At 38.4% G+C, this 20,161-nt stretch overlaps 1 protein-coding gene across 1 annotated transcript in view; it reads right to left on the bottom strand.

The window, feature by feature from the left end:
* The window catches only part of DHX57 (DEAH (Asp-Glu-Ala-Asp/His) box polypeptide 57), a 60,142-nt gene that overhangs the window by 31,479 nt on the left and 8,502 nt on the right, over positions 1-20,161 (bottom strand). Inside the window, 8 exon segments of the mRNA XM_012653807.1 lie at positions 2,023-2,147; positions 3,053-3,248; positions 4,211-4,332; positions 5,329-5,507; positions 7,410-8,248; positions 8,562-8,750; positions 10,115-10,273; positions 18,815-19,050. Coding sequence (XP_012509261.1) covers positions 2,023-2,147; positions 3,053-3,248; positions 4,211-4,332; positions 5,329-5,507; positions 7,410-8,248; positions 8,562-8,750; positions 10,115-10,273; positions 18,815-19,044 — 2,039 coding nt within the window. The 5' untranslated portion in view covers positions 19,045-19,050.

The raw sequence follows: 20,161 nt of genomic DNA, 5'->3' as shown, positions 1-20,161 counted from the left end.
GGAGGCTGAGGCAGGAGGATCGCTTGAGCTCAGGAGTTTGAGGTTGCTGTGAGCTAGGATGATGCCACGGCACTCTAGCCCGGGCAACACAGTGAGACTCTGTCTCAAAAAAAAAGATTTATTATTGTCTTGTTCTAGCAATTATTTCTTTTTATTTTGATCCATCCTTTTTATCTAAAAGTCTACTTTTCTTTAGTGTCTAATTACTTCATATTTCTTATTTACTAGTATGCTAGAGTATTTATTTCTTCTAATAATCTTCTGGTTGTATGTTTTCCCTGCTCAGTTCTTAAAAATATTTATTTCATCAACAGTAGCTAGGGCCTCTCTTTAAGTTTGTTTCCTTTTTTCCCCTTCAAGTTTTGCTATTTGCTATTTTCTGCTTTCTTATCACTTCATCAAGTTTACTTAGACTTCCTTTCTTTTTCTCAAGATATTTATAATAGTATAGTACTTTTTGGGAAAACCTTATAATTTTCACAAGACTTTCTTTTCCCACTAGTTTATTTATTTATTTATTTTTTTACTGCTCTGGGCTATGGTCCACATAACAAACCATGATTAATGCCATCTATCTACCCGGCCTTTTCTCACTACTGAGAATCTTGATTTTTAAAATTTTTTTAAGAGATGGGGATCTTGCTATATTGCCAAGGCTGGAATGCTGTTCACGGTGTGATCTTAGTGCCCTACAGCCTTGAACTTCTGGACTCAAGTGATCTTCCTGCCTCCCCAAAAGCTGGGACTACAGGCACATGTCACTCCATCTGGGCAGAATTTTGATTTTTCTGTTTTGTTTTGTTTGTTTGAGACAGGGTCTTGCTCTGTCATACAGGTTACAGTACAGTGGCATCATCATAGCTCATGGCAACCACAAACTCCTGGGCTCAAGTGATCCTCCTGCCTCAGCCTCTCAAGTAGAGGCACCTGGGACTACAGGTGCATGCTACCACTCGTGGCTAAGTTTTCTACTTTTTATAGAGGTGTGGTCTTGCTCTTGCTCAGGCTGGTCTTGAACTCCTGGCCTAAGCAATCCTCTTACCTCAGCCTCCCAAAGTACTAGGATTACAGATGTGCGCCACTGCACCCAGCCAACAATTTTGATTTTATGCCTTACCCTTTAATGACTTTTAATTCCATAAAATAAAATCCAAATGCTTTTTTATCCATGGTGCATAAGGCCCTGGAAGATCTGGCTCCTACTGTTTCTTCCCCCGGCTGCTTTCCCCTCATTTACTACGCACCAACTGCACTGGCCTTGCTTCAGTTTCTGGACTCATTAAGCTGTGTCTCACTACAGAATCTTCACACATGCTGTCCTTGCCCCTATTTGTCATAGGGGACTCCCTCTCATATTTCAGATTTCAATTTAAATGTCATCTTTTCAGAAATACAATCTCTGATCATCTTATAGGTCTCTCCCTCCAAAGATAGCATCCTGTTTATTCCTTCATAGTACTTATTCAAATTTGCAATTATATATTTAATTGTTTACTTGTTTATTATTTATTTTTCATACCAGACTATAAGAGATGAGGTGGAATCATACATGCTTGTTTACCATTGTATCCCAGCACCTATTATACCAGTGGGAGCATCATACAGGCTCAATAAATATATGAATGAATGTCAGGACTGAATGACGAACCAAATGAGCAAAGAAGGAAGCTCATACTGACCAATCCATCAGCTATAGCATGCATACATCTGTTATTCCTACTAAGTACAGTATTCAACTTAGCATAATGCCTAGGAGGGTGTGAAGCATCCCTTCTAACCTCATAGGATAACTCCATCTAATAAGATAACTCTTCCAGTGATGAACATGTGCTCTCCTAGCATTTTTAGTGTTACAGACCCTGGAGATCAGGAAAGCAGTTCCTCATCTCTAACTTAGGCCTTCTCTATGGCAAATTACCATCACTAACTCTATAAAAATGAATTGGAAGCAGGACAAAATTTGTTCAGCCATGTCTTCATTTTCTGTGTGAGGGTATTTCATTGGGAAAATCTTTGTTTTACCTTTCTTCTGTCCTCTCATGAACCTCATCAACAATGATATGGGAGACTCCGTGTAGAGCCGTATCTCCTTCTAGCCTTCTCAGCAGCACTCCTGTGGTGCAGTACAATAGTCTGGTAGCTGAGGACTTAAACATTAAAGGGCAATATAAGGCATTAATGAAAGTTTTGAAAAAAGGAAACACTTTACTGGCAAGCCATTTTGAATGGGGATAAAGAATATTAAAAACCCCAGCAGTTCCTTTACCATGAAACCATACTAAATGTAGTTTCTTGCTGGGGACAATAACAAAAGCCTTTCTACTTCATATCAAAATTTTAAGATTTTCATAAAAAACATTGAATAATTATTATAAAACAAAAAAAGTGAGTGATGAAATCAATTCTGAATTTGCTCCTATTTGATTAAGTAGATTAATTTCTGGGTTCAAGAGCAAAACAGCATTTATGATCACTTCTGTCAATAAAGACTAAAAAAATTTAGTACAACCAAGTAAGAGTTTTTTTTTTTTTTTGAGACAGAGTCTCACTCTGTTGTCCAGGCTAGAGTGCCGTGGCATCAGCCTAGCTCACAGCAACCTCAAACTCCTGGGCTCAAGCGATCCTTCTGCCTCAGCCTCCCGAGTAGCTGGGACTACAGGCATGCACCACTATGCCTGGCTAATTTTTTCTATATATATATTTTAATTGTCCAGCTAATTTCTTTCTATTTTTAGTAGAGATGGGGTCTCACTCTTGCTCAGGCTGGTCTCGAACTCCTGAGCTCAAACGATCCATCCTCTTCGGCTTCCCAGAGTGCTAGGATTACAGGCGTGAGCCGCTGCACCCGGCCCAAGTAAGAGTTCTTATACCAAAATATTTCTAAAAGGACTTCAGCCCTACCAAAGGTTAATATAAAATAACCTGAGAGGTTATATTCTAAATTGCCCATGAATCTCCTGACCCACAAAACTCTTTATATATATATATACTTATAGATGAAAGCTGAAAATTATAAATTTCTATTACCAGGAAATAAACAGAGCATACAAACCTTGACACTTTCTAACCGAATCTGGTATCCCACGGTCAGACCCACTCTCTCTGCTCTTTCTTTAGCAACACGTTCAGCAACAGAGATGGCAGAGATTCTTCGGGGTTGGGTACAGACGATATTAGCCACCTTGTCAGGTGGCCCGTTCAGAGAATCATCCAGAATAAACTGTGGAATCTGTGTAGTTTTCCCACATCTGTATGTCAAAACAAATAAGTCGTAAAATGAAGTTTTCAAGGGCTAGTTAAGAAGCAATCATATGCAATGAAGAAAGTAATAAAGCTAATTAGAATAAAGTTGTTTACCTCCATGTTATCTTCTAAAATTACCTACTGACTTATTACCTAGAGCTGAGCGATTCTAGGAATTTGCACTCAGATTAAAAGGGCAATCGAATAATAGTTTTGTATCATTTGTAAAATTGGGACTATTGAACAGACATCAGATTAAGGTCTGTAAATGTCTCTAGGAATGTGAACTCTACATATGAATCCTAAAGAAGGAGTATTAGTTTATGATTTTTAAAATATTTTATATTTTGATATATATTGATTTCGCTATAATTAGACTGAGGTTAAAAAGATAAACTAGAAGATACAGGAGTACTACTATATCAGTGAGCCTGAGCACAGATGTAATTATTAAACTGTATACTCTTGAATAAAGAACTAAATTAGGCCTGCAACTTGCCCCTACTTAATAGGTTTGCATAATATATGGAGAGTGTGAAATAGGAAAAATAAGGCACCTTAACTTGTTCTTAAAAGAAAAATAAAAATATAAGGAAATCAGAATAAATTCAGAAGATTAAAAGCTTTCAAGCTAAATGTTCGAGAACTACCCTTTCGATTTAAAAATGGGCCTTGTTAAAAGTCTTCAGCCGGATCCCTTGCCTTAAAATTGTCTCAGGGTAGAGGTATACAATGTCTGTAAATTCCTAGATAGATTTCTGAGTTTTGTTTTTGTTTCTAGTAATTTGGCTCTGTTGGCTACAGAAGTTGCAATAACAGCCTTTATGAAATATTATTTAATATTTGATAGGAAAAAGTGCACATAACCTCAGCTACAGGTTTTTTAGAAGTAGAACTGGTTATGATAACCAGAGTACATATAATATTTACAGACAGAAGTTGCATTATGTATAAACTGCATTCTTACCCGGTCATACCACTTATGACAACCACTTGGTGCTTGCTCAGCAATTTAAGAATGTTTTCTCTTTCTTCCCAGGCAGGTAGTGATTGTCTTTCTTGCAAAATAGACTGGAACTGTCTGGAAGCCTAATAAAATCAAAGACAGGGCATCAGTTGGTTACTTTTAATCACCTTTCATAAAGCTCTGTATCAAGATTCCATAGTTAGACCCACCCTTTCTGGTCTTCCTTTAACAATTTATTCAGAGGCAGAAATTGTAGAGATTTATTGGGATCAGGTGCAGATGACTTTAGTTAGAAGGTTGCTCAGAGAATCAGCCAGAATAAGCTGTGGAATGTATATAATTTTCCCACATCCGAATAAACTGTAAGATCTTGTAAGTGAAATAAACTCCTCTTCCTTAGCACCTATCCAGCTCTTCCTAGCAAGAGTCTGTATACCTGCACTGTCCAATATAGCAACTGTTAGCCACATGTGGCTATTGAGCACTTGAAATGTGGATAGTGCTACTGAGGAATTGAATTTTTAATTTTAATTAATTAATAGCAATATATATTTTTTTGAGACAGGGTCTCACTCTGTCACCCAAGGTAAAGTGCAGTGGCATGATCATAGCTCGATGCAACTTCAAATTCCTGGGCTCAAGGGATCCTCCTGCCTAAGCCTTCTGAGTAGCTAAAACTACAGGTGTATGCCACCACGCCCAGCTAATTTTTAAAATATTTTGTAGAGACAGGGTCTCACTATGTTGACCAGGCTGACCTCAAGCGATCCTCCCACCTCAGCCTCCCGAGTAGTTGAGGCTACAGGTGTGCACCACTGTGCACCTCTCCAAATCACAGTATTAACATTCCTTTAACATATCAGATTGTCTGTCATAGCACCTAAAGCACATGATTTGGAGAATATTTGGTACATATGTGTGCATTTGCTATTTACAAGCTGTAGAATTTTCCAAAACCATCTAGCACATGCACCCGTTTGCTGTGGCAAGTAGAAACTTTGAACACTCGGTAAAAGAGAACCAAAAGGATACAAAGGAGAGCAGCCAAAGCTTCCTAATTCCTCACGACTTTATCCAGACATTAGGGAGTTGCTAGTCATTCTCTCAGCATGCCCTACCTGTTTTATTCGGAACTGCTTGCAGATTTTACCATTTTCAGCATGTACTGACTTTGCCTGCCAGTCATATCTTTTGGAAATCTTTTTCTTAAGGTTCACATAGCTTTCATTCTCAACTATAACTGGTGCAGGACCTTCATCCTCATCTGCCTCCTCCTCAGGTTCTGATTCTTTTTCAACTTAAAGGAAATAAAAGGAAACATTTTCAATATGGAGCCCTTTCTTTAGCAAAGGGGGAAAGTCACTGCTTAACAAAGTAACAACAAAATCATAAAATGGAGGGAAAGGTTAAAGCTTGAATAAAGTAGGTTCATTCAAGTGAATACTACTACTTCTACTGCTAAAGAACTTAAAATGCATCCTCAAATAAACTTTAATCAAGTATAAGTGGTTATTGTTAAACCAAATGAAAAACAAAGGAATTAACATTCAAGGAATTAACAGTGAATGTTTCAACTATTTGCAAGTGTCCCCAAAATTCCATGACACAAAACAACCCAAATGTCTATCAAATGGTGAATCAAACAAAATGTGGTATGTCCACCTAATGGAATATTATTCAGTAATAAAAAAGAATGAAATACTGATACATGCTAGGACATGGATGAACCTGAACACATTATGCTAAGTGAAAGAAGCCAGTCTCAAAAGCCACATATTGTATGATTCCTTTTTTTTTCTTTCCAAGCTGAGGCTTTCTACTATGTATGATTCCTATGCAATGTCCAAAATAGGCAAATCCATAGTGATAGACTACAGATTAGTGGTTGTCAGGGGCTGGAGAAAGGGGGAAATAAGGAGAGATTTCTAATGAGTACAGGATTTTTTTCTGAGATGATGACAATGTCCTGGAATTAGAAGGTGGTGATGTTTGCACAACTCTATAAATATACTAAAAACCATTGAATTGTATACTGTAACAGGGTAAATTTTAGGGTATGTAAATTTTATCTCAATCAAGCTGTTATTTTTTTTTTTTAAAGTCCATGACACATAATTTGTCATTCCCCAAGGAAGACATTTGAATCCCATGTGCTAGAAGCTGGCATATGGGAGTGAGTCAGGTGGCTGTGAGTGACCTTAGCTAACGGTCCAGCATCCACATCTCACTGTTCTCTACTTATTGACATTTACCCAGGAACTCCTGTGAAATAACAAGAACTTTTGTTTCTCTAGAAGAAAGATGGCAACAAATAGGAGATAATTCTTTATAAAAGCTGAAAAGGGGTTTGCTTGTGGTGTAAGAATCTGCACAGCAAATCCAGACCTGGACAAAACCAGAAGCTTGCTCAAGCTAATTTTTTTTTTTTGAGACAGCGTCTTGCTCTATCTCCTGGGCTAGAGTGCAGTGGCATCATCATAGCTCACTGCAACCTCAAACTTCTGGGCTTAAGCAATTGTCTTGCCTCAGCCTTCCCAGTCGCTGGGACCACAGGCATGTGACACCAAGCTTGGCTAATTTTTATATTTTTTGTAGAGATGGGTCTCGCTCTTGCTCAGGCTGGTCTCAAAATCCTGACCTCAAGTGATCCTTCTGCCTCAGCTTCCCAAAGTGCTAGGATTACAGGTGTGAGCCACTATGCCTGGCCAAGCATTTCTTTATTTAAGAATTTAGGAATTCATAAAGATAGCCCTATTGTAATGAATGTTGGGGGTCTAGTATACTAAAAGCAGTGGTATAGAAAGAAAAGTATCTCTAAACTCATTTGAAAGTAATACCAGATTACAGTATAAGGAGTAAACATATGAAACCAAATGAATTAAATGAAACAGATTTTCTGAGAAGGTGCCTTAAGGGTCTTCCAACCCTCAGATTTAATACAGCTAAAAAAATTTATATACCCCTGCAAACTTTCAATTCAGGGAACCCCAAAACAGTGACACAATTGGGCCTCACAATTAAAGACAGGCATGATGACAGTTGAGGGGATTCTCATTCCCTTTGCCCGTGGGACTGAACGACTTGCTCAAGATCACTGGGTGATCCTACACCAGCCTCAGAAGCTTGACTTCTAAATCCATCATCCTATTCTGAATGCCCCTCTCCACAATGCCCTTCACGTGATCAATGCCTTACATACCTTCCGGAATTTGATTCGAAACAAAAGAATTATTTGGAATCACTGGTTTATGATAGGCAGGATTATTTATTCTGGTCCCAGAGGATACTGGCAGAAAGTTCACAGGAGGAACGCTATACTTGTGATGGGTATTTGTTAGTAACTTGACTATTTCTGATTCTTCCTCTAAAAGAGTTATTAAAGAATATACAGCGGGTTCCGAAGTTTCTGCAAATGTCAAGGCCTTGCTGTAAAGGAACTCAGAAATATGTAAACGGCAAGCCAGAGGTAGATTCTCATTGGTGGAATAAAATGCCACAAGGGGAGCTTGGTAGGGATATTTGTGGTCTTTACAAAATCGAATTTCAAGTTCATATAAAAAAGATGCATCTTCATTAGCATTAAGATGAGAATCATCCACATTTCTTTCTATTCTTCCAACAATTTGATCTGGGGGCACTTCATGTTTGAATTTGCATTTTGATCCAAATTTGCAATTTCCTTTGAGGTAAAATTTACAGACTTCAAGTGCAGTCTCTTGTACATTTTTGGTACTATCCCTTTGCTTGAATTTGCAGAATTTATTTGTCAAATACTCCAGTTCTAATCCAATGGTCCAGACTCTGTTCTGAATTCTTTCTATAAATTTTTCTCCACAGATTGACTTGAGAGCAAATGCCTCTTCCTGCCGCTGTTCCACACACTCATCCAAGCATATATGGTCGACTGCTTCAGAGAGCTTCATCCTCTCTCCAAATGTCTCTGAAAAACACTGGGTAAGCAGAAGCTCTAGTGATGCCCCCACATCTCCATCACAAATCCTCAGGGCTGCTTGACAGTGTTCAATATGAAAACCATACCTGTCAAAGGCAAAACATGACAAAAAGACATGTACAAAGTAATATCCCATCACTGAAGTGAAATTCATTTAAATATGCTTATATTGAATTATAACTATATATAGGTAGGGCTCATATTTTGAAAAAGCATCCCTGATAATATTAATACTAAACCCTCCTTAATCTCCCCCCATCCTGTAAAATAGAATATTAGGCATATCAGGCCTGCTGGAACCCATTTATAAGAAAGTGCACAAGAAGGGGTAGTTGGATTTATGTGATTTCACTTTCCTTGAATTCCTCCCTAACTCCCATAAATGATGAAAGCAATCACCTGGAAAGTTTTTGCACTGCAAATGGCGATACTGTACGTTCTGGAATACGAGGCTCCGCTGGGGCTGAGCCGGCATATTCCAAAGGATCGGGGTCAGGAACAAGGGAAGGTTCTTGTCCAGCTGGCCAGTACCGCTCATCATCACAACATTCAGGCTCATCATCTTCCTCCTCCCCAGAAATGCCTCTTCTAGCAAAGGTAACATTTTCATGTATTAGATAACAATTTCTACTTACTTTAAAGACAAAGTTAGCAAGGGTCTAAGAATTTAATTCAAGGAGCCAAGGACATAGGTTCCTGACTATTCTTCACTTGCTTATTTAATCTTTCATTGATTGAACTGTTAATTTATATCTTGGCAATTAACATTTATCAGACATTTATTCAATGCCAGGTACTGTGTTAAGTGTTCTGTATGTATTAACTCTTTTAATTTTCCAAGTAACTCCAACGGGTACTATTGGAATCTCCATTTTTCAGATGATCAACTAAAAAGAGAGGATTAGTAACTGTCTGAGGGTACACAGTAAGGAGCAACTAGAAATTTTACCCAAGGCAGTCTGACCCCAGAGCCTGTGTTCTTAACGATAGAAACCTTGGCTATCCTGTCTCTCTTCTCATCCATAAAAAATATCCCTGATTTTTAGATTTGCAGCATAATCCTCTTTCCTAAATCTGAGACAGATAAGAGATTTATACATAGGATGGAAATGGAGCTGTTCAAGACTAACCGCTAGTTAATTATGGAAAATAGAAAAAATTAACTTCTCCAAATGAAATCACAAAGCAAAAGAGTCAAAATGCAATTGGGGGTGTGGGGAAAGACTAAGATTTAAAAGTAAAAGCTGCTTCTCTTAGGCAGATGGTCATGAAAATGAATCTTAAGACTTTATCTGACCAACTCAGTATTTGATACTAGAACAACAGTTCTACTTGTTTGTTGCAAGGTTTTATTTGGATGGTTATAGATAAAGCAACTACTGAATCCATATTAGTACTGTCCTGGAAAAAAAATAAAGATAAAAAAGCAATCTATATTATTATTATTATTATTATTATTTGAGACAGAGTCTCACCGTGTTGCCCCGGCTAGAGTGTCGTGGCGTCATCCTAGCTCACAGCAACCTCATACTCCTGGGCTCAAGTGATCCTCCTGCCTCAGCCTCCCGAGTAGCTGGGACTACAGGCATGTACCACCATGCTGGCTAATTTTTTCTATATATTTTTAGTTGTCCAATTAATTTTTTTCTATTTTTAGTAGAGATGGGGTCTCACTCTTGCTCAGGCTGGTTTCGAACTCCTGAGCTCAAACAATCTGCCCGCCTCGGCCTCCCAGAGAGAGCAATCTATATTATTGCTCATGGGTGTTGCAGAACAAACACTCTAAGACCATGGCTGAATAATTCTTCGTGTATTTCTCTTGGCTCACTTTCAACTAATTATATAGCCATAACAGGATCAGTGTTGATACAGTATTCCAAAGACTCATAGGATCTTTACACTGCGGCCACATCTTTCTTAACATAATAATTTACTCAAATAAAATAATTTACTCAGATCCAGCATCAACATCTTGTTCCTGCAGGTCTCGGAGAAGAGCCTTCACTTTCTCTTGATTCTCAGAAGTCATGTGTAGAGTCTGAAGGGGCACTTTGGCTTTGGGTTTCCATTTGGGGCGCGCCTCTCCTTTGCTTATGCTGCTGTTGCTAGGTCTGCAAAGGACACGGAGGAAAATTGCACACTTACTTGTGATCAGAACTTTCACACTCTCTTCAGAGTCCCCAAATATGTACAACACAAACTAGATGGTCAAGTATCTTACAAAAGATGACAATGAATGTAAAGAGATTCTCCATTTTCTACAGTAGTGGTCCCCAACCTTTTTGGCACCAGGGACTGGTTTCATGGCAGACAATTTTTCCATGGCCTGGGGCTGAGGGGTGGTTTTGGGATGATTCAAGCACATTACATTTATTGTGCAGTCAAACCTCTCTGCTAATGATAATCTATTTGCAGCCGCTCCCCAGCACTAGCATCACCACCTCGGCTCCACCTCAGATCATCAGGCATTAGATTCTCATAAGGAGCGAGCAACCTAGATCCCTCGCATGCAACAGTTTACAGTAGGGTTTGTGCTCCTGTGAGAATCTAATGCTGCTGATCTGACAGGAGGTGGAGCTTATGCAGTGATGCCGGCGATGGGGAGTGGCTGTAAATACAGATGACGCTTCCCTGCTCAACCACCACTCACCTCCTGCTATGCCACCCGGTTCATAGCCAGAAAAGGGGGTGGGGGAACTGTAGTTCTATTCTATGGTATTTGGGTTGGGGACCACAGTTCTATAGTATTTATCAGACTTCATTATATTGGAACTGCTGGAAAAAACTGATCAAATTCTTAATCACTGAATCTGGATTCACTAACCCAAGAATCCTCTGGACAAAGCAATGCTAATGATGACTCTCCCTCTGCACTATAGGGCTATGAAGAAATAAGCTACACACAAAGAGTATTTATTTCATTCTATATTAGGTACCCAATCTGAAAACAATTGAGTTCCATCTTTCTTGTGAATATTAGGCCCTATTCTTCAAATATTCAAATTACCATTATTTCCTGATTATAAAAATAATAATAATAAACACATGCTCACTGTAGAAAAGTAAAGAACAAAGAAAACAAAAGTCACCCCAATCGCATTATTCTGTTTCATATATATTTTTAATATACTGATACAGCATATGCAATCTTTTATAATTTGCTTTATTTTTTATCAAATAGCACTGATCTTTCCCTAAAATTAAATATTCTCCTATAACATAACTTCAAATGGTTACATATATAGATTTATTGAATTTTTTCCACCAATCTTTCATTGTTGTAATTTAGATTTTTTAGGGACTCTTAAATATTTAAAACAATAAGTTCTAAAGTTTAACTTTATTCATTAATTCATCAATTTCACTTTTTTCTTTGGCACATTTCATTATAAATTTTCACAAATCTTGTCTCAGTGTGCCAATTTGTAAAATATATATTTTTAAAAATTTTCAATTTGGGGGGAAATGGAAGAAAATTTCTCTTTATTTACAATTCAACATATTATTGAGACTTTGAAAAGAACCACACAGTTACACTTGCAAAACTGGGTAGCAGAGGAAAAAATTGAATCAATTAGAGTTTTTAACCACTTCTGAAGTGTTACCCCAAATCCATCATTTCCCCTAATTTTTTGTTTTGAAAAATTTTAAACATTCAGAAATAATCCTTTTACCTAGATTCACCAATTGTTAACATTTGCCATACATATATGCATGTACATACATACTCGCGCATGTTTCTCTTCCTCATTCTACCTCTCTCTATATGCATACTTATATGCCTCTATATATGCCGCTCTCCATGTACACGTATATTTATACATTGATGAAAACCATCTGAATGTAAGCTGTAGACATCATATTCACCCTTAAATACTTCAGCATGTATTTCCTGAGAACAGAGATTTAATCTTACATAACCACAATACTATTATCATTCTTAAGATATTTTATATTAATACAATATTATCTAATATACAGTCCATATTTAAATTTCCTAATTTTGTTCTAATCACGTCCTTTATAGATTTTTTTGATTGAGTAGCCAATCAAAAAAAAATTCAGTTTTTTTTTCAAACTCTTTAAATTTAGAACAGTTCCCCTATTTCCTGACGTTGACTCTTTTGAAGAGCTCATGCCAGCTGCGTTGTAGAAATTCTAACAATTTGGATTTGTCCGATCATTTCCTGATTGGTAAAAACGGAGAAGGGGAGAAGTTTCACATGCTATCTCATCCCCTACTTATTTGTATACCCCTACACTTTACCCTCCTTGTTACCCTCCTGTGTTACTAAGGATGAACCATCCTTGATCTTAAAGTCAAACCCTCTATTTGTACACTATGTCTCAATCTCTTTAATCTCCTCAATGAAATCACTCCAGCACTTATCCCCCCTTCTACATCATCAGTTCTTCACTCTCCTTTGGATCAGACAAGTCGGCTTACAACATGCTATATAATGTCTACCATCTTACAAAATCAAACCAAACACATCCTCCCTTGACTGCATGTTCCTATAGCTATTGTCCCATCTTTCTTCCTCCTGCCCCCCTTGTAGTAAAACTCAAATAGCTTATCAAAATCATTGTCTCTGTTTTCACTTTCTTTCTTGTTCTCTCTGACTCTGAAGCACACTTCAATCAGGGTTTCCTCCCCACCAACTGTACTAATACAGCTCTCTCTTTTTTTTTTTGAGACAGAGTCTCACTCTGTTGCCCGGGCTAGAGTGAGTGCCGTGTCAGCCTAGCTCACAGCAATCTCAAACTCCTGGGCTCAAGCGATCCTTCTGCCTCAGCTTCCCGAGTAGCTGGGACTACAGGCATGTGCCTCCATGCCTGGCTAAATTTTTCGATATATTTTTAGTTGTCCAGCTAATTTCTTTCTATTTTTTTAATAGAGGTGGAGTCTCGCTCTTGCTCAGGCTGGTCTCGAACTCTTGAGCTCAAACAATCCGCCCGCCTCAGCCTCCCAGAGTGCTAGGATTACAGGCGTGAGCCACCACACCTGGCCCCTAATCCAGCTCTTGTCAAGGTTACCCATGATATCCATATTGCCAAACCCAATGGACAATTCTCAGTGCACACTTTTCTTGACCTAAAAAAATAGTTTTTTTTTTTTTTTTTTTTTTTTACAAATGCATGTCCCCTTGAAGTATCCAATTTAATCTGATTGCATATTCTCCTTTAAAACATTTTCATCCCTTGGCTTCCAAAAACCATACTCTCTTAGTTTTTCTCCAACTTCACTGGCAACTCCTTCTCTCAATCCCCTTTGTTTGCTTTTCGTACTCTCTTTTAGCTTTATTTATTTTTTAAATTAAAATAATTACTGATACATAATAATTGTACATACTTATGGGGTACATGTGACATTTTGATACATGCATACAATGTGTAATGATCAATCAGGGCAATTAGGATAGCTATCACCTCAAATATTTATCATTTCTGTATTGGGAATATTCCAAATCCTCTTAGCTTTAAAATCTAGAGTGTCCCAGGGCTTAAACATCACATATCTTCTCTATTTGATTTCATCCAGTCTCAGAATTTTAGATACCATTTATTCATACAAGACTCACACATTTACGTTTCTAGCCTAGATCTTTTTCCTGAACTCCAGATTTATACATTAAATTATTTATTTGATATCTCCACTTGGAGAGCACCTCCTAACTGGTCTCCCTGCTTCCCCATAGTCTATTTTCCACATAGCACACTGAGTGAGGGCTACTGAGTATGGATGCACGAATTGTACACTACACAAAGGTTCCTGGCTGGGTAGCAGAATAGGGAGAAGGGGACAGAAAAATCCAGTCCATGTTCTATGTGCCAAACCATGCATCCTGGTGTAAGGCTATAACTGTCCAAAGGAAAGGGCACCATTTTCTAAATAAAGGCACATATTGAATAGCAGCAACTCTGGCCAGAGTGACTGATAATGTCATACACTCTTGCCTCAAACCCTGCAATGGCTTTTCATCTTATTCAAAACAAAAGCCAAAGTCCTTATAATGGCCCATAAGGTCCTATACAGTCTAGTCTCTCTGATCTAACTGCCTACCACTCTCCTTCTTGCCTACCCACTCTAGCCACATGGTTCTTTGCCATTTCCTAAACCTTCTAGGCCTACTCCTGGCTTAAGGACTTTGGGCTTGCTATTCCCTCTGCCTTGAATGTTCTTCCCTCAGATAGCTTCATAGCTTACTCCTTCACTTTCTTATCTCTGTTCAAGTGACATTGATTAGAGAGATTTTCTACATAAAATAGCCACCCTATTTTGGGAATTTCTACCCCTTTTACTCTCCTTTATTTTTCTCCATAGCATTTAACACCTGATATGTTAAATATTTGTTTACGGTTTTTCTACCTCAAACCCCCTTCTATGAAGACAAGGACAATATTTTACTTAACTGTTGTAATTCTAGTCCCTAAAACAGCGCCTGATGCATAGTAGGCAATCAGTAAATATTTGCTGAATGAATGAACATCTAAGAACTCTAGGAACCTATAATGTCTATGTTTTGAAAAACAATGAAGCTGCAGACAACTCAGAAGTTAGGTTCTTTTTTTTTTCTGAGACAGAGTCTCACTCTGTTGCCCTGGCTAGAGTGAGTGCTGTGGCGTTAGCTTAGCTCACAGCAACCTCAAACTCCTGGGCTCAAGTGATCCTACTGCTTCAGCCTCCCGAGTAGCTGGGACTACAGGCATGCGCCACCATGCTCGGCTAATTTTTTCTATATATTTTTAGTTGTTCGATTAATTTCTTTCTATTTTTAGTAGAGACGGGGTCTCGTTCTTGCTCAGGCTGGTTTCGAACTCCTGAGCTCAAACGATCCGCCCGCCTCGGCCTCCCAGAGTGCTAGGATTATAGGCGTGAGCCCCCGCGCCTGGCCAGAAGTTAGATTCTTAAGTCAATAGATAAGGTGAAAAAATGTAATTTAAAATTACTCTGAAAGAGTCCTTAAAAAGGTGGCAAATTTGAGACATATATTATCTCTCAAAATGTCCAAAATGACCACTTTTATTCTAGAATGGAAAAACATGTAAATTCTCTGGTTGAATATCAGATGAAGTTATTTGGTTATTTTAGGGACCGTGTATGGGAACATGTTACCATGTAGGGAACATACAGTTAAATCTTAAAATCACATACTGCAGCAAGAGATTTAAACTACAAATACTTGGAAACTGAAATTGACCGAGGGAATAAGATTCCTCTCTCCATATGTTGTTCACTATGGGCCCAGATTCACTTAGTGGAAAGCTAAACAATTTAAATGCTATTTGCTTCTCTTTTTCAGTTTTTTCCAAATACATACAGTTGAATTCATTTATATTAAAAGCATGTATTAGGTTGGTGCAAAAATAATTGCAGTTTTAGCATTGTTGAAATTTGCCATGATATTGGAATACATTCATAAATAAATGTGGTTATGTTATAAATCACTTTAATGCATATTTCTCACTTTATTTTTTTTTTGCTAATGAAATTACTTGCTGTTTATTTTATATTTATTTTAGACTATGGAAATGATGTTAGACAAAAAGCAAATTCAAATGATTTTCTTATTTGAGTTCAAAATGGGTTGTAAAGCAGCAGAGACAACTTGCAACATCAACAACGCATTTGGCCCTGGAACTGCTAATGAACATATAGTGCACTGGTGGTTCAAGAAGTTTTGCAAAGGAGATAAGAGCCTTGAAGATGAGGAGCGCACTGGCCGGTCACCGGAAGTTGACAATGACCAATTGAGAGCAATCATCGAAGCTGATCCTCTTACACCTACACGAGAAGTTGCCGAGGAACTCAACATCGACCATTCTATGGTCGTTTGGCATTTGAAGCAAATTGGAGAGGTAAAAAAGCTCCATAAGTGGGTGCCTCATGAGCTGACCAAAAATAAAAAAAAAAAAAAATCATCCTCTTCTCTTATCGTACTCAACAACAATGAAACATTTCTAAATCGGATTGCGAAATGCGAAGAAAAGTGGATTTTATACGATGATGACAACTGGCGACAACCAGCTCAGTAGTTGGACTAAGAAGAAGCTCCAAAGCACTTCCCAAAGCCAAATTTGCACCAAAAAAAGGTCATGGTCACTGTTTGGTGGTCTGCTGCCAGTCCGATCCACTACAGCTTTCTGAATCCTGGTGAAACCATTACATCTGAGAAGTATGCTCAGCAAATCGATGAGAGGCACCAAAAACTGCAACGCCTGCAGCCGGCATTGGTCAACAGAAAGGGCCCGATTCTTCGCCACGACAACCCCTGATCGTGAGCTGCACAATCAGCACTTCAAAAGTTGAATGAATTGGGCATTGGGCAACGAAGTTTTGCCTCATCCGCCATATTCATCTGACCGCTCACCAACTGACTACCACTTCTTCAAGCATTTTGACTTTTTGCAGGGAAAATGCTTCCACAACCAGCAGGATGCAGAAAATGCTTTCCAAGAGTTTGTTAAATCCTGAAGCATGGATTTTTACACTACAGGAATAAACAAACTTATTTCTTGTTGGCAAAAATGTGTTGATTGTAATGGTTCCTATTTTGATTAATAAAGATGTGTTTGAGCCTAGTTATGACTTAAAATTCATGGTCTGAAACCGCAATTACTTTTGCACCAACCTAATATGATGCAGTTAAACTGCAGCATTCATCTATATTCCTTTCTAACTAATATTTTGTTGAGTTATTCCATGAATGAGGGTGTACTGTGTATGTGTGTGTGTGTGTGTGTGTGTGTAGCTTTAAAGAAGTCTATCACTAAAAGTTCTGGTAAGCAGCTCATAGTGCAGTTTGAGAGTAAATAAGAATTTTCTGGTCATGCACCACATAATGACATTTTTGTCAATGATGGACCACATATACTACAGTGGTCCAAGAGATTATAATGGAGCTGAAAATTCCTATTGCTTAGTGACGTCGAAGTTGTCATAACATCACAGCGCGATGCATTACTCAGGTGTTTATGGTGATGTTGGTGTAAACAAACCCACTGTGTCACCAGTCACATAAAAGTATAGCACATACAATTACGTACAGTACATAATACTTGATAAAGATAATAAATGATTATGTTACTAGTTTATGTATTTACTATACAGTTGTCCCTTGGTTATCTGTCCCTTGGTTCCAAGACCTCCCTCAGATTCCAAAATCTGCAGATGCTCAAATCCCTAATAGAAAATGGCCTAGTGTTTGCATATAACCTACGCATGTCCTCCTGCATACTTTAAATCATCTCTAGATTACTTATAATACTTAATACAATGTAAATGCTATGTAAATAATTGTTATACTATATTGTTTAGGAATAATGACAAGGAAATATAGCCTGTATATATTCAGTACAGACATAACCATCCAATGATTCATTTTTTTCCCTAAATGTTTTCAATTTGTGGTTGGTTGAATCCACGAATGCAGAACCCATGGGCACGGAAACACAGATACAGAGGACCAACTGTATTTTATTTATTTTATTTTTTTTAGAGACAGGATCTCACTCTGTCAGAGTACAGTGGCCTGATCATAGCTCATTATACCTTGAACTCTCAAACTCCTGGGCTTAAGTGATCCTCCTGCCTCAGCTTCTGAAGTAGCTGCGACAATAGGCACATACCAACATACCCAGCTAATTTTTAAAATGTTGCCAAGGCTGATCACGAACTCCTGGCCTCAAGTGATCCTCCCGCCTCGGCCTCCCAAAATGCTGGGATTATAGGCATGTGCCATCATGCCTGGCCCATTTTTTATCTTTTATATCATATTTTTACTGTACTTTTTCAATGGTTAGATATGTTTAGATACACAAATACCATTTTGTTCCAAGTGCCTACAATATTCCATATAGTAACATGCTGTACAGGTTTGCAGCCTAGGAACAATAGGTTATACCATTTTGCCTAAATGTGGTATAGTAGGCTATATTGATGTGTAGTAGACTACCTTATCTAGGTTTGTTTAAGCACACTCTATGATGTTTGCACAATAACGAAATCACATAAACACATTTCTCAGACCATATCACCCTCATTAAATGATTCATTGACTTAACATGCAGTAGTAAAATCTTTAATGTTAACAAATACTCATTAGAATTACCATAATTCTCATAGTTTATTCATTAGCTAAAAGTTGAATATGAGAGAAGCCTAGATGTGACATCTGTTACTATTTACCACATATATAAAACACCATCAAATCATGGCTGATCTGGCTGGAAAACATACAGCTCATTAACTAGAAAGAGTATAGTCAGGTTGCACTTTGGGCTCTTCAATTTTTAAAATCAACCTATGACACCTTAGGAACATTTTAAATAATTTTAATTACTTTCACCATTTCCAGTATTTACTTTCCCAGTAACATTGGATATAGTGGCAGTATTACACTCAATTCACAGTGTCTTGTGGGAGTTAAAGTTAACTTCAGATTTCAACCTACACACCCATACACACACTGTTATCTACCACCATGCCTTTAGAAAAGGTTACAAAGAGAAGGACTACCAAGTCTTAATAAGACTTACAATTAAATGGACCAGAATAACTTCATATTTTTTTTCCTCTTAGCCATCTGTTGTCCATACATTAGGAACTGATACTGTTTCCATACTTAAAAACATTTAAAGATTATAATGACCTGGATGAATGCCTTGAGTCACTGAAGATACAGAAGTCGTCTCCATCATCCCAAATTCTATTCGAGGCCTTTCTATTGCCGCTGCCACCACCGCCACCGCCACCGCCACCACCACCGCCACCGCCCCCGTGAGATTTACTAGCGTGACTCCTGCCTCCTCTTCCTCCTCTAGAAGACCCTTTTCCACCTCCTTTGCCTGGCTTGCCTTTTCTTCTTACTGAAGAACTCATTTTCACCTGCAAGAGAAAAAATTAATATAGACATCATAAAACTAGACAAGTATAATAATGTTTTCTGAAACTTATGGATATAGGTGTTAGAGCCGGTTCCCCTCGGCCCCAGGAACAGAGAGGCAGAGTCACCGAGGCTGCAAATGGCAAAGGAGTTTATTGGCTAGCTCGAGCTAGGGTCCAAATCCCAGAGCACCAACGCAGTGGCCTCTTCTAAGGGCTAGGACTCCGCCTTGGGGTAGAGGTTAAGCTTTTATACCTTTTTCTGTTTTACACACGACACACAGGTTTCACACGACACGCTGGGCACACCTTCCCCCCTCCTCTCCTTAGTTCATTGGTTCCTTTAAAAGTGGCTGATCGTGTTGGCTCCTGACTGGCTCCTTAAAAGTGGCTCCAAGCCTCGGGATTTTCGTGTCGGCGCCAATTGTGGTCAGCGTCATTTCGGGGAAAGGGCGGTGTCGTATCGGGAAAACCGAAACTTAGGCCTACTCCACGAAGTTCAGCCTGTCATGGAGTCGCTCCTGCTCTTATTCCTGTTTCTGATTAACTACATTTAACAAACAACTAAAAGCAAGCACGGTCACAGAAGCAAACAGCATCAGTTAGAATCAGAGAGAGCGCATTTTTCTCTAATCTCTAATCTTAAACAATTTGTCTCACACAAAGCAAAGTATATTCTCCTACTATCAATTCCTGTTTTTCATAGGCTACTTTAAAGTAATAAAGGAAAATGCAAATTTTAAAAAGGCTGGTCTTAGAGCAGGATTTCAAATCTGTTCCAGTGAAAAATTTTTAAAAATAGATAAAATTAAAAGGGCCAGTTAGTTTAGGGGCAGCATGGGTAAATCTTCACAAAAGATTTACAAATGCTTCTTCCTCAGGACTAATGTTTAGTAAGTTTCTCTGACACAGATTTCTTAACCAAGGATGTGCATCAGAAACACATGGAGAAGTTACAAAACACACATGCCTAGGCCCCAATCCTAGATTCTGACGTGGTTAGGTATAGTACAGGGTTTAAAAAACTCCAGTTGTGGCCGGGCGCGGTGGCTCACGCCTGTAATCCTAGCACTTTGGGAGGCTGAGGCGGGCGGATTGTTTGAGCTCAGGAGTT

This window comes from Propithecus coquereli, unplaced genomic scaffold, assembly GCF_000956105.1.
Source record: "Propithecus coquereli isolate 6110/MARCELLA unplaced genomic scaffold, Pcoq_1.0 Scaffold43, whole genome shotgun sequence".
In the NCBI taxonomy this organism is placed as follows: Eukaryota; Metazoa; Chordata; class Mammalia; order Primates; family Indriidae; genus Propithecus; species Propithecus coquereli.
This window is presented reverse-complemented; position numbering and strand designations above follow the sequence as displayed.